Source organism: Hippopotamus amphibius, chromosome 7, assembly GCF_030028045.1.
Source record: "Hippopotamus amphibius kiboko isolate mHipAmp2 chromosome 7, mHipAmp2.hap2, whole genome shotgun sequence".
NCBI lineage: Eukaryota > Metazoa > Chordata > Mammalia > Artiodactyla > Hippopotamidae > Hippopotamus > Hippopotamus amphibius.
Genome location: NC_080192.1, coordinates 110,296,160 through 110,311,487, shown reverse-complemented (window position 1 = coordinate 110,311,487; position 15,328 = coordinate 110,296,160). Strand labels below are relative to the sequence as shown.

General features: G+C 40.2%; 1 protein-coding gene across 2 annotated transcripts in view; it reads right to left on the bottom strand.

Moving 5' to 3' along the window:
- Positions 1-15,328, bottom strand: part of STPG4 (sperm-tail PG-rich repeat containing 4) — a 48,196-nt gene that overhangs the window by 14,239 nt on the left and 18,629 nt on the right. Inside the window, exon 6 of one of the 2 annotated variants that reach the window (XM_057742446.1) lies at positions 14,485-14,578. The exons of the other annotated variant lie outside the window; for it this stretch is intronic. Coding sequence (XP_057598429.1) covers positions 14,558-14,578 — 21 coding nt within the window. The 3' untranslated portion in view covers positions 14,485-14,557. Of the gene's footprint in view, positions 1-14,484; positions 14,579-15,328 lie in introns of those variants that run through there. 2 annotated transcript variants of the gene reach the window in all.

The following is a 15,328-nucleotide window of genomic DNA, read 5'->3' as shown; positions in this document are numbered from 1 at the left end:
CATTTAGTTTAACTCTTTTTAAGTAAAATCCAAATCAAACTTTATTGATTACTCTGAAATTTCAATTCCATTTAAAGTAGGTTCACCTTAATAGGCCTTTTTTGTGGGTTAAGTTATATTTGGATAATGAAGACTCCTGTAAAAGCTATGATTGAAAACAAGGTTAATCATCAACAGGAGAATGGGTGAATAAATTCTGATGTGATAACTTGATTATTTACCCAGTAAAAAGAAAGTTTAACAAGATTTCTAATAGCATGAAAGTGAAACACACACTAATTAAAAAAAAGGATATAAAATTGTAGTGTACCATAATCACAAGTTATGTTTTTAAAACTGCACAGAAAAAAAGGGACAAGTTTACTTAACATTATTGTTTGCTTGCAAGCAATGGAAAATTTTAAAAATATAATTTTCTACATTTTCCAAATTTTATTCATTTTCACTCCAACTTAAATTTTAAAATATATTTTTAAATTTTAAGATATATTTTTACTTAAATTTTAAGATGTTTTATTAAATTTATAGAGAAACATAGTTTTAAAAATCAACTGGAACCAAAAGCCTTATAAAGTCTTTGGTCTCATCCCTCTCCAATTTCATTCCCTAAGACAATGGTTTTTGGGGTTTTGTTTTTAAGGGTGTATTACATAGAGCACAGGATGGTGAACACAGTTGTTTCACTGAAATGATACTATTCTGATTCTCTCTTGCAACTAGCACTTTTAGAAACATCTTTTCCACATGTCTTAGGCATACTTGTCTGAGCAGGCCCTAAAGAGCCTAAGACAACTATTTTTAACTCTTAGTTGTTCTTCTGGCAGTTATTTCCTTATCACTAAATAGTATGTTTATATTGTTATTCCTTAATTTATATTTTAGAAATTATCTCTTGATGACCTCCTGGAATAAATGAAGATACGGCTTCCTTGCTCTATCCACTATTCCTCTCTCCTCATCAACTCAAAGTAGTGTTTTATATCATTAACCAGTGTTTACTAAATAAAAATTATTCCTTGCAAAGCCAAGTTATATGATTTCTTGCCTTGTACTGTCTTTTGTTTTACCTGGAGTCAATTAGTGCCTTGTTTTTTCACTTGCATACTTTGCTATATATACTTTCTTAATTTTTCCCACCACATCAGCTGTTCTTGAGTCCTTTTTTCCTTAGAAACATTCCTCCTGGAGCTCTTTAGATTCTTTCTCAAATGTGGATTGGTTTCTCTCTCAGCCTGCTATGCAGTGGTTCACCTGGGACATCTTTTAACTACTCTCCCAGATTGAATCCACTTTCTCCTGGATCCCATCCCTTCCTCTTTCTGGATTTACTCCTTTGTTTTGCTGTAGTTTATCACCAATGGCATCTTTAAAAAGGGTATCTCGGAGGTAATTTTTATGAATTTTTGCATGTTTGAAAATGTCCTTTAGGAGTTTAGGATTAACATATACACACTACCATATATAAAATAGATAAAACAACAAGAATTTACTGTATAGCACAGAAAAGTATACTCAATGTCTTATAATAACCTATAATGGAAAAGAATCTGAAAAAGAATATACGTATGTGTGTATATATATACATATATATAACTGAATTACTTTGCTATACACCTGAAACTAATACAACATCGTAAATAAACTATACTCCAATAAAAATTTTTTTAAAAAAGAAAATGAACTTACTTTTGTCTTCACAGTTGATTGATAGTTTTGCTGAACACTGAATTCTAACTTGAAAATAATTTTCCCTTTTTGCTATCTCTGTGGATACTGAATGGATTTTTAAAAATATCTTCTCCTTCTATTCCCTGCATTCTATTTTTAACCAGGTTATCATTCTTCTGTTTATCCCCATTTCTCTTTCATATTAGAGGCTTTTCTCACTTGCCTGGTGGAACCTTGGGTATGTGGTTGGGATATGTTGAGATCAGGCAACTGGATGATAAGCCACTCTTTTTCCTGGGGTTCCTGACATCCTAAATGTCAGGATGTGGTTCTCTTTCATCTGGACTCAAAGAATTGTTCCACTAATCTTTTGCCTGAGGGACAAATGTCTGAAGGCCAGCATTCCACATTAGGAGAAAAAAGAGCCTCCAAACCTAAATTACTCTGTATGCACAGTTGCAATTCCCCAGTGTTGAGCCCTATGCCTCACCTTCCCTTCCCTCCAAGTCCTGAGCATCCCTGTGGTTCCAAGGGACAAATAGGCTCCTAACTCTTCTGCATCCCCCACGCCTGCTTTTTAGCCTATGGCTTTCTCTACTTTCTATCATCCAAAAATTGCTGAAATCTCTTGTCTGCTGATGTTTCCCTCTTCCCCTATTTGTCCAGTGGATTTATTTATTCTTTTATTACCATTTTATTGGGATTTGAGAGTGAGAAGACATCAATGTATGTGGCCAACTTGCTGTATTGAGCAAGAAATCATGTATTGTTTTTAGAACAGAAAATATAACCTTTAAATTCAAATAGCTATTACCACCATAATTACATAAAGGATATTTAAGTTGAACAACATCAGTTTTTCCCACAGAAATAGGAACTCAACCCCTATTTAACATTCATCCTTATAGATTTTCTCTGAAACCATGCTACTTCACATTTCTGTCAAAATTGGATCCCCTCATAAGAATCAATACATCTATTTTATAAGGAAAACATCTGTGAAAATTCCCAACATAGCAACTCTTTCTGAATTTTCTCTTCCCTTATTTTGTTGATGCTTTTATGGAATTAACTTGAGACTGATGTCTAAAACACACATGTTTTGTGCACAGAATGAACAGTCAATAATGATATAAATATATGAATTGGGACCCCATCTCACATTTCTCCCTCCTGTCAGTTTTTTTCCTTTAGCCCAAGTACCCTCATTCTTGTCTCATTGATATTTCTGGGAGGATGATGGGGGAAAGGAGAATTTCTTAAATCACTAACAGCTTAGTATGAATTGGATCAATATAGTCCTTCTAAAAACTATCAATATAGTTTTTCCTCTTAAAAGAGGACATATGAGGGGGCAGAGTCAAGGTGGCAGCCTGGGAAGATGTGGAGGTTGTGTCTCCCCACAACTAGGTCAGTTGCTGGAGGCTGGTGGGGGAGCTGAGGCCCAAGGAGACCAGAGGAACCCCGGAGCGACTGGGTAGGATGTGGCGGAAGTCAGGGCGGTGGAGAAGCGGAAGCTGGACAGGACAGGTGCCCCTGGGGGATGGCTGGGGGAGGGGGGAGGTTCACGCCTCGAGAGACCCTCATGGTCTAGGGGGACGGGGGACCGCATCTGGGTTTGTCCTGCCTGGTTGGCCAGGAGGCCTACCGGGCTCCTCAGCCTGGGAGCCTGCTGGGCTCCCCAGCGGGGTCCTCCACCCTCTGAGGCCCACTCCGGGCCACCTGGGTCCCAGGGGTGTAGGAGGGAGGGAAGAGGGGCAAAGAGGTGGAGAGGCGGACTGGTGGGGGTACCTTTGAGATCGCAGGACCAGGGAGGCGAGAGGGCATTTCCCCTGCCTACGTGGCCGGGGAAGCCAGCCTCACTCTCCAGGACCCCTCTGGGGCGTGAGTCCTAGGGGTATGGGAGGGAGGGGGAAGGGGGAAGAGGATGAGGGAAACAGTGGGGGTGGGAAGGGACTTCTCAAGACCAGAAGAACAGGGGAGGCGCCGCGGGTATTCCTCCCGGGGTGGGGGTGGGTTCTCCACCTTCCAAGGGCCCCTCTGGGCTGTTGGTCCTAGGGCTATAGGAGGGAGGCGGTAGCGGGGAGAAGAAGAGAGGCAGAAGCGGGGAGGAGCCCTCTGGGGTCGGTGGATCGGGGAGGTATGGAAGGCATTTCCTCTGCCCACTGGACGGGGAAGCCTGCTGGGCTCCCAGGCCTGGTGTGCAACTCTCCAGGGCTCCCTCTCAGACGCATTGGTCCTGGGGGCATAGGAGGGAGGCAGAGGAAGAGGAGGAGAGGCAGACAGGTGGTGGGATGTTCCGGGATTGGAGGACCAGGGGAGGTGCGGAGGGCCTTTCCCCTGCCCACTTGGGCCCAGGGGGCCTGCTGGGCTCCCAAGTCTGGTATCTCGTTCTCTGGGGCCCTCTCCGGCTGCATTGGTCCCATAGGCATGGTGGGGAGGTAGGAGAGGGGAAGAGGAAGATAGTCAGACAGTGATGGAGGGGACCTTACAGGACCAGAGGATCAGGGAAGATGCTGTGGGAAATCTCCCTACCCACTTAGCACCGGGAAGCCTGTTGGGCTCCCAGGCCTGGTCTTCAGTCCTCCAAGGGCCCCTCTAGGCCGCATTGGTCCTAGGGGTGTAGGAGGAAAGCAGGGGAGAAGAGGAGAGGTGGGCGGGGGAAGGGGCCCTCTGGGATTGGAGGATCTAGGGAGGGGGGGAAGGCATTTCCCCTGCCCACTAGCCCTGGGAAGCTTGCTGGGCTCAGGGACATGGTTTTTCACACTCAAGGGCCCCTCCAGCTGCTTGGGACATAGGCGGTTGCCGGCGGGGAGGTGTGGAAGAGGAAGAGAGGCAGACAGGGACCCTCCAAGACTGGGACCAGAGGCATTCCTGAGCCCCTCTGCTTCACTGGACCTAAGCCCCATTCCCCACTGCCCTCAGGGCCTTTTCTAAGCATAGGCCCTGCCCACTGCCTAAACCCCGCCCCGCCTAAGCTGTGCCCCTACAGCCAAGGCCTTTTCTGGCTTTTTTCTTTCTTTCTTTTCTTTTTTTTTTTCTTTCTTTTTTCTTTTTCCCACCTCCTCACTTTGGCTATTGCAATTGTTTTACCTTCCAGTTGTTGCTTCATCTATTTTTTTAATTTTTTCTAACTCAACTGTTAGTTTCCTATTGTTATTGTATTTTTTATCTTGCTATTGTTCTGCTGTTCTGCTTTTTTTTTTCCTTTTCCTGCTCCTCATGACTTGTGGGATCTTGATTCACAAGCCCAGGGTCAGGCTGAGCTCCTGAGGTGGGAGCTCTGAGTCCAAAACATGGGATTAACAGGGAACCCCAGACCCCAGGGAATATTCATCAGAGTGAGGTCTCCCAGAGGTTCTCACCTCAGCACCAAGACCCAGCTCTACTCAACATCCTACAAACTCCAGTGCTTGAAGCCTCAGGCCAAACACCCAGTGGGACAGGAACATAATCCCGCCCATCCAAAGGTGGGGGGGGGGGGCAGGAAATGAGATGACAAAAAAACATGTCACAGATGAAGGAACGTGGTAAAAACACACAAGACCAAATAAATGAAGAGGAAATAGGCAACCTACCTGAAAAAGAATTCAGAGTAATGATAGTAAAGATGATCCAGAATCTCGGAAATAGAATTGAGAAAATACAAGAAATGTTTAACAAAGATATAGAAGAACTAAAGAACAAACAATCAGATAAACAACACAATGACTGAAATGAAAAATACACTGGAAAGTATCAATAACAGAATAACTGAGGCAGAGGAACAAATAAGTGAGATGGGGGATAGAATGGTGGAAATAAATGCCAAGGAAGAGAATAAAGAAAAAAGAATGAAAAGAATTGAGGACAGTCTTAGGGAGACCTCTGGGACAATATTAAATGCACTAACATTTGAATTATAGGGGTCCCAGAAAAAGAAGAGAAAAGGAAAGGGTCTGAGAAAATATTTGAAGAGATTATAGTGGAAAACTTCCCTAACATGGGAAAAGAAATAGTCTCCCAAGTCCAGGAAGCACACAGAGTCCCATACAGGATTAACTCTAGAAGAAACACACCAAGATACATATTAGTTAAATTAACAAAAATTAAACTCAAAGAAAAAATATTAAAAGCAGCAAGAGAAAAGCAAAAAATAACATACAAAGGAAACCCTGTAAGGTTATCAGCTGATTTTTCTGCAGAAATTCTACAGGCCAGAAGGAAGTGATGGAATATACTTAAACTGATGAAAGAGAAAAACCTACAACCAAGATTATTCTGTCCAGCAAGGATCTCATTCAGATTTGACAGAGAAATCAAAAGCTTTACAAACAAGCAAAAGCTAAGAATTCAGCACCACCAAACCAGCTTTACAACAAATGCTAAAGGAAATTCTCTAGGAGGGAAGCACAAGAGAAGAAAAAGACCCACAAAAACAAACCCAACACAATTAAGAAAATGGTAATAGGAACACACATATCAATAATAACATTGAATGTAAATGGATTAAATGCTTCAACCAAAAGACACAGATTGGCTGAATGGATACAAAAACAAGACCCACATATATGCTGTCTACAAGAGACTCATTTCAGACCTAGGGATACAAACAGACTGAAAGTGAAGGGATGGAAAAAGATACTACATGCAAATGGAGATCAAAAGAAAGCTGGAGTAGCAATACTCATATCAGATAAAATAGACTTTAAAATAAAGACTGTTGCAAGAGATAAGGAAGGACACTACATAGTGATCAAAGGATCAATCCAAGAAGAAGATATAATAATTCTAAATATTTATGCATCCAACATAGGAGCAGCTCAATACATAAGGCAAATGCTAACAGCCATAAAAGCAGAAATTGACAGTAACACAATAATAGTAGGGGACTTTAACACCCCACTTACACCAATGGACAGATCATCCAAACAGAAAATAAACAAAGAAACACAAGCTTTAAATGACAAAATAGACCAGATAGATTTAATTGATATTTATAGGACATTCCACCCAAAAGTGGCAGAATACACTTTCTTCTCAAGTGCACATGGAACATTTTCCAGGATAGATCATATCTTGGGTCACAAATCAAATCTCGGAAAATTTAAGAAAACTGAAGTTGTATCAAGCATCTTTTCTGACCACAACACTATGAAATTAGAAATCAATTACAGGAAAAAAACTGTAAAAAACACAAATACATGGAGGCTAAACAATGCACTACTAAATAACCAAGCGATTATCACTGAAGAAATAAAAGAAGAAATTAAAAAACACATAGAAATAAATGACAATGAAAACATGACAACCCAAAACCTAAGGAACACAGCAAAAGCACTTCTAAGAGGGAAGTTTATAGCAATTCAATCTCACCTCAAGAAACAAGAAAAATCTCAAGTAAACAATCCAGCCATACACCTGAAACAACTAGAGAAAGAAGAACAAAGAAAACCCAAAATCAGTAGAAGGAAAGAAATCATAAAGATCAGAGCAGAAATAAATGAAATAGAAATGAAGAAAACAACAGCAAAGATCAATAAAACTAAAAGTTGGTTCTTTGAGAAGATAAACAAAATTAATAAACCTTTAGCCAGACTCATCAAGAAAAAAAGGGAGAGGACACAAATTAATAAAATTAGAAATGAAAAAGGAGAAATCACAACAGACACTGCAGAAATACAAAGGATTATAAGAGACTACTATAAGCAACTATATGCCAATAAAATGGACAACCTTGAAGAAATGGACAAATTCTTGGAAAGGTACAATTTTCCAAGACTGAATCAGGAAGAATTAGAAAATGTAAACAGACCTATCACAAGTAATGAAATTGAAACTGTAATTAAAAAATCTTCCAACAAACAAAAGTCCAGGACCAGATGCCTTCACAGGTGAATTCTATCAAATATTTAGAGAAGAGCTAACACCTCATCTTCTCAAACTCTTCCAAAAAATTGCAGAAGGAGGAATACTCCCAAATTCGTTCTACGAGATCACCATCACCCTGATGCCAAAACCAGACAAAGATATCACAAAAAAAGAAAATTACAGACCAATATCACTGATGAACATAGATGCAAAAATCCTCAACAAAATACTAGCAAACAGAATCCAACAACACATTAAAAGGATCACACACCATGATTAAGTGGGGTTTATCCCTGGAATACAAGGATTCTTCAATATACACAAATCAATCAATGTGATACACCATATTAACAAATTGAAGGATAAAAACCACATGATCATCTCAATAGATGTAGAAAAAGCTTTCGACAAAATTCAACACCCATTTATGATAAAAACTCTCCAGGAAATGGGCATAGAGGGAACCTACCTCAACATAATAAAGGCCATATATGACAAACCCACAGCAAACATCATTCTCAATGGTGAAAAACTGAAAGCATTTCCACTAAGGTCAGGAACAAGACAAGGATGTCCACTCTCGCCACTCTTATTCAACATAGTTTTGGAAGCCCTAGCCACAGCAATCAAGAGAAGAAAAAGAAATAAAAGGAACATGAATTGGAAAAGAAGAAGTAAAACTGTCACTGTTTGCAGATGATATGATACTATACATAGAAAATCCTAAAGATGCCACTAGAAAACTACTAGAACTAATCAATGAATTTGGAAAAGTTGCAGGATACAAAATTAATGCACAGAAATCTCTTGCATTCCTATACACTAACAATGAAAAAGCAGAAAGAGAAATTAAGGAAACAATCCCCTTTACCGCTGCAGCAAAAAGAATAAAATACCTAGGAATAAACCTACCTAAGGATACAAAAGACTTGTATTCAGAAAACTATAAAACACTGATGAAAGAAATCAAATATGACATAAACAGATGGAGAAATATACCATGTTCTTGGATTGGAAGAATCAACATTGTGAAAATGACTATACTACCCAAAGTAATCTACAGATTCAATGCAATCCCTATCAAATTACCAATGGCATTCTTCACAGAATTAGAACAAAAAATTTTACAATTTGTATGAAAACACAAAAGACCCCGAATAGCCAAAGCAATCTTGAGAAAGAAAAACAGAGCCAGAGGAATCAGGCTCCCCAGTTTCAGACTATACTACAAAGCTACAGTAATCAAGACAGTATGGTACTGGCACAAAAACAGAAATATAGATCAATGGTATAGAATAGAAAGCCCAGAGATAAACCCACACACATATGGTCACCTAATATATGACAAAGGAGGCAAGAACATGCAATGGAGAAAAGACAGCCTCTTCAATAAGTGGTGCTGGGAAAACTGGACAGCTACATGTAAAAGAATCAAACTAGAACACCACCTAACACCATACACAAAAATAAACTCAAAATGGATTAAAGACATAAATGTAAGACCAGACACTATAAAACTCTTAGAGGAAAATATAGGCAGAACACTCTATGACATAAATCATAACAAGATCCTTCTTGACCCATCTCCCAGAATAATGGAAATAAAAACAAAAATAAACAAATGGGACCTAATGAAACTTAAAAGCTTTTGCACAGCAAAGGAAACCATAAACAGGACAAAAAGACAACCCTCAGAATGGGAGAAAATATTTGTAAATGAAGCAACTGACAAAGGATTCATCTCCAAAATACACAAGCAGCTCATGCAGCTCAATATCAAAAAAACAAACAACCCAATCAAAAAATGGGTGGAAGACCTAAATAGACATTTCTCCAAGGAAGACATACAGATGGCCAACACACACATGAAAAGATGCTTAACATCACTAATCATTAGAGAAATGAATCAAAACCACAATGAGGTATCACCTCACACCAGTCAGAATGGCCATCATCAAAAAATCAAGAGACAATAAACGCTGGAGAGGGTGTGGAGAAAAGGGAACCCTCCGGCACTGTTGGTGGGAATGTAAATTGACACAGCCACTATGGAAAACAGTATGGGGGTGCCTTAAAAAACTAAAAACAAATATGGGGATATGTGTATAAAAACAGTTGATTGAACCTGGTGTACCCCCCAAAAAAAATAAAATAAAATAATAATAAAAAAAAAAAAAATAAGAAATGTAAAAAAAAAAAAAAAAACTAAAAACAGAACTACCATATGACCCAGCAATCCCACTACTGGGCATATACCCGGAGAAAACCATAATCCAAAAAGGTACATGAACCACAGCATGTTCACTGCAGCATTATTTACAATAGCCAGGACATGGAAGCAACCTAAATGTCCATCAGCACACAAATGGATAAAGAAGATGTGGCACATATATACAGTGGAGTATTACTCAGCCATAAAAGGAATGAAATTGAGCTATTCGTACTGAGGAGGATGGACCTAGAGTGTGTCATACAGAGTGAAGTAAGCCAGAAAGAGAAAACACATATATATGGAATCTAGAAAAATGGTACTGAAGAACCTAGTGGCAGGGTAGGAATAGAGATGCAGACGTAGAGAATGGACTTGAGGACACTGAGGAGAGGGGAAGCTGGGACGTAGTGAGAGAGTAGCATTGGTATATGTACACAGCCAAATGTAAAATAGATGGCTGGTGGGAGGCTGCTGCAGAGCACAGGGAGACCAGCTTGAGGCTTTGTGAAGACCTAGAGGGGTGGGATAGGGAGGTTGGGAGGGAGGCTCAGGACGGGGGGGATATGTGGATATATGTGTACATGTGGCTGATTCACTTTGTTGTACAGCAGAAACTGACAAAATACTGTAAAACAATTATACTCCAATAAAGATAAATAATAATAATAATAATAAATAAAAACATAGTTGAACCCCCTGAAAAATAAAAACAAAGAAAAAAAAAAAGAGGACATATGAAAAGGAGAAATTTCCCTCAAAGACTTTCTGGCAGTTAAATCATGAGCGACACATTTCATGTCTCACCTCTTAGGCTCTCATATCAAAACCCCTAGTATGGAACACCTGCAGCTAACACAATGTTGTAAATCAACTATCCTTCCATTAAGAAAGGAAAAAGAAAAAATCCCTACTACGGCATTTCAGGCATTGCTGCAGTGAGTGGGGAAATATAAATCCAAATCCCCTTTCTGGGCCCCACAAGTAAAGAATGCCTCAGGGAAAAGCCCTTGGATCCAAAAGCTGTGAGGACAGCTAGCACTTTGGTTTCCTTGACTTTGGCTTAGGATGTGGGCTCTGAAGGGACAGATATGGGTGTCCCTTTCCTCATCCTGCCCTGTCTCCTTCCTTCACCTGGAGTCGGCACTTGCTGGGAAGCTTACAAGTAAATGTACCAGGAAGTTGTGGAGGCGGCTCTTGGAAGGAAGAAGGTACATATGCTTCTATCAACAGATAATATTAAGCTTGAGTCATCAGTGCTAATTTTGGGTGCCATGTTTCCAGTCGTACATGCTGAACCACTTGGTCCCACCCAGTCAGACACAGGCGCTGTGAATCACAGACTCTTGGCTAACATGTGTGTGTGTGTGTGTGTTTGTCTGTGTACGTGCTGGTCGGGTTATTGATTTTAGGGTGTCCCTGCCCTCTAGCACTGTTCAAATGTCTCATTTGCCTTTGAATGCTCACAATGCCTACCTGGCATGGGGCCTCACATACAGCCATCCGAAAAAGATCTGTAGAGTCTACTGAAGTCAGCTAGACTCAGCTGAGTCCAGCTTTCTATAAAGAGGTTTTGCTGAGAGGATACCGGAAGTTCTAACATCCTAAAGGTGGCCCAGGGAAAAATATGGCCAGTTAAGAAAAGCCAGTGTGGCAAGGCTCTCAGCGGGAGCCTAAGCTGTAGCCCTCCAACATAAGGATCTTCGATGATCAGGGCCCAGTAGGCGAGCTAGCAGGTGGGCCTCCAAGAAGAGAGAACTCTTTCCACTGCAAAGGACGTCAGGCAGGCCAACCTGGCCCCATAAATAAGCCTCAGTCATCAGTGGGGAATTGTGACTCCAGAGATGGTAAAATGTCTGCCATTTGGATTTGACCCCAGATCACCTCTACACGTCGAAAGATATTAAGCAAGTCACTTGGTCACGCTCACTCACAGGGAAGCACAGGTTCTGAGGTCACCATAGACTGGGTCTAAGTCCTGGCTCTACCTTGGGCAACAAATTTCCATTTCCTAACCTATCAAACAGAGATGATAAACAGTACCCTAGCGCACTGCAGTGAGGATGAAATGAGATGGTGTATGTCAGTCACCACGCACTGTGCCTGGCCCTGGAAAACCAATGAATGACGGTCATCACTACCATCAAAACTTCCAGTGCTAAAAGTCCTTAACAGCTTTATGACTATGATGTTAACTTCCAGAACAAGGAAACTGAATGATAAAAGTGATCAAATGAGTTTCCAGATAAAGGCCTAAGGATTAATGCATTTATCTCCAGAAGGTCTGGGATGATGTTCTCCTAGCAAGCATCATTTCTTTACCACACTCACATTGCGTGCCACTATCTCCCACCACTGGGATCAAAGCCATTTGCTCTTTGCAGTTTACAAGTTTGTGGATCTAAATCAAACCCACAAGTCCGCTCTGGGAATGTATGTTTAGGACAGACATGCATCACAGCCCTGGGCTATTTCTTTGTCTTGGAACATTTTCCATGAAAGTATTCTTTTCACTCTGTTGAAAGACAGGATGTTCCAAATTGTGAATCACTTTTATTTATAAAATGGGATGGATGAGGTGACATCAATGAAAACGGCAGAATAAGGATCTCCAAAAAACTTCTCCTCCATAAACACAATGAGAACAAAGGCAAAAGCTGTCAGAATCAACTGCTTTGTGCTAGTTCACATGCCAGGCTGCTTATCCTTCAGGATGTCTAACCTGAACTAAAACCCAATTAATTTTAACTGAGTCTGTTTACTAATAGTAAACAAATCATTATTAACTCATGGCATTCATTTAAAGCATGCATTTCAAAGGAAACACAGTATCACCCAGTGGGGGGAAATAAACTAATGTCTTGACTGCTTGCTGCCAAAGCCAACTGAACACATGCATTTATCTCCATTCCTCCCCTATCAAATAAAAAAGGCACAACTATCTCCCCCCAGACATATACACCTGTACACACACACACACACACACACACACACACACACACACACAGAACCAAGAGAAGAGACAACAGCCAGTAGAGATCATGTATTTTGGGAGGATGTGAAGCAGTGTGAAAGAATGGTCCCTGAGGTGGCAGGGTAGAGAAAGCTAAAGCCCAGTGTGTGGAGAGGGCCTGCTGATGAGAAGCGGGCTGACTTGCTCCACAGAATCCAAGAAAAGCTCAGGAATTTCAGGCATTAAACACTTGTGAGGTGGAGGTGAGGGTAAGGCTGAAAGCAGGAGGACTGACTGAGTGTCTTTTCCCCGGGTCCCTACCTACCTACTCTGAGCAGTCAGATAGCTACCATTCCCTCATCCCTGTAGGAGATGGAGGGCTTCATTTCCAGGAAGACTGAGCCAGAGATCTGGACCTAGGCACTGTAAGGACAGGGGCCTTTACTGAAAACAGGAATTAAGAGAACTTCTAGACATACAGATGACGAACAGGCAAGTGAAAAGATGCTCAGCATTGCTAATTATTAGAGAACTGCAAATCAAAACTCACACTTGCAAATCAAAACCTCACACTGGTCAGAATGGCCAACATCAAAAAGTCTACAAATAATAAATGCTGGAGAGGGTGTGGAGAAAAGGGAAACCTCCTACAGTGTTGGTGGGAATGTAAATTGGTGCAGTCGCTGTGAAGAACAGTGTGGTGGTTCCTTAAAAACTAAAAATAGAGCTACCATATGATCCAGCAACCCCATTCCTGGGCACATATCTGGAAAAGATGAAAACTCTACTTTGAAAAGATACATGCACCCCAATACTCACAGCAGCACTATTTACAATAGCCAGACATGGAAACAACTTAAGTGTCCATCAGTATATGAATGGATACAGAAGATGTGGTATGTATATATACAATGGAATATTAGGCATAAAAAAGAATGAAGTACTGCCATTTGCAGCAACATGGATGGACCTAGAGATTATAATACTAAGTGAAGCAAGTCAGAAAAAGAAAGACAAATAGTATATGATATCACTTATATGTAAAATCTAAAAAATAATACAAGTGAATCTATATACAAAATAGAAACAGGCATAGAGAACAAACTTGTGGTTTCCAAAGGGGAAGGGGGAGAGGATAAATTAGGAGTGTGGGATTAACAGACATAAACTACTACACATAAAACAGATAAGCAACAGGATTTACTGTATAGTACAGGGACTATATTCAATATTTTGTAATAACCTATAACAGAAAATCATCTGAAAAAAAAAATATATATAAAATGGAATCACTTTGCTGCATGTCTGAAATTAACGTAATATTGTAAGTCAACTATACTTCAATTAAAAAACAGAGAGAGAGAGAGAACTTCTACACAACAAATGGTGAGACACTACCACCCCAGCCCAGCCCCTTCTCCCGCTCAGTTACCAGGATGCTGGCAACTAGCTTATACCCCAGGCAGGAGGCTGGGAAGTCATTCTGAAGCAGCTGACGCGTTCAAGAGAAGGCCTAATGTATACAAACATTTATGGGCTATGGAGAGGAAAAGCCAGTCCTCATCTCATTAGTCTACCAAATCCACCTGGAAATAGCCCCCACTTGCATTAGTCTCCTGTGGCTGCTATAACAAAGTACCATATATTTGGTGGCTTTAACAACAGAATTTTATTTTCTCATAGTCCTACAGGCCAGAAGTCCCTAATCAGTTTCACTGACCTGAAATCAAGGTGTCAGGAGGCCTGTGCTCTCTCTGGAGGCTCTGTTAGAATCCATTCCTTGCCTCTTCCAGCTTCTGGTGGTGCCGCCTTCCTAGGCTTGTGGCCACATCACTCCAATCTTCGAATCCGTGGTCACAATGCCTTCTCCTCCCTTCTCAAATCTCCCTCTGCCTCCCCTTTACAAGGACACTGTGATTGCATTTAGGGCCCACTGGATAATTTTTCCATCTCAAGATCCCTAACATAATCACATCTGCAAAGTTTCTGCCACCGAAGGTAATGTTTATAGGTTCTGGGCATTAGGATGTGGGCACGTCTTTGCGGGCCATTATTTAGCCCACCACATCACCCACATACAAAAAGTTTTCAATCAGCCTTTTAGTTTCTCACACTTAAGTACTAGTGAGATCAAAATTTTTCACCTCTGTTGGATACCTGAATTTTTTATTTTATGAATTGTCTATTCACTTCCTTTATCTGTTTTACTTTTCTATTGGTGTTTTTCCTATAAATTATTAAGAGAATTTTAGATAAGGCCATTAACCCTTTATCTGCCATATATGTTGAAAATACTTCTATTTCACGTTTGCCTATTAAGTTTGTTTAGTTTGTTCCCTGACATACAAAAAAGTCAAAATGTTATGTAATCAAATCTAAGACTTCTTTTCCTTTGCAATTCATTCACTGCTGTTATCTCAGAAAATCTGCCTTACCCTAAAATTAGATCTATGCTAATATATTTTCTCCTAGTTTTATAGTTTCAAAAGTATTCTTTAATCAATATGGAATTTATAATATGTGATATGAAGAGTCTAATATTTATAAGTTAATTAATTGTCTAGCAAAAAATAGCTCATTTCCCTACTGATTTGTCATACCATTTTTATCAAATATAAAAATCTTATATATTCTAGACTCTGTTTTTG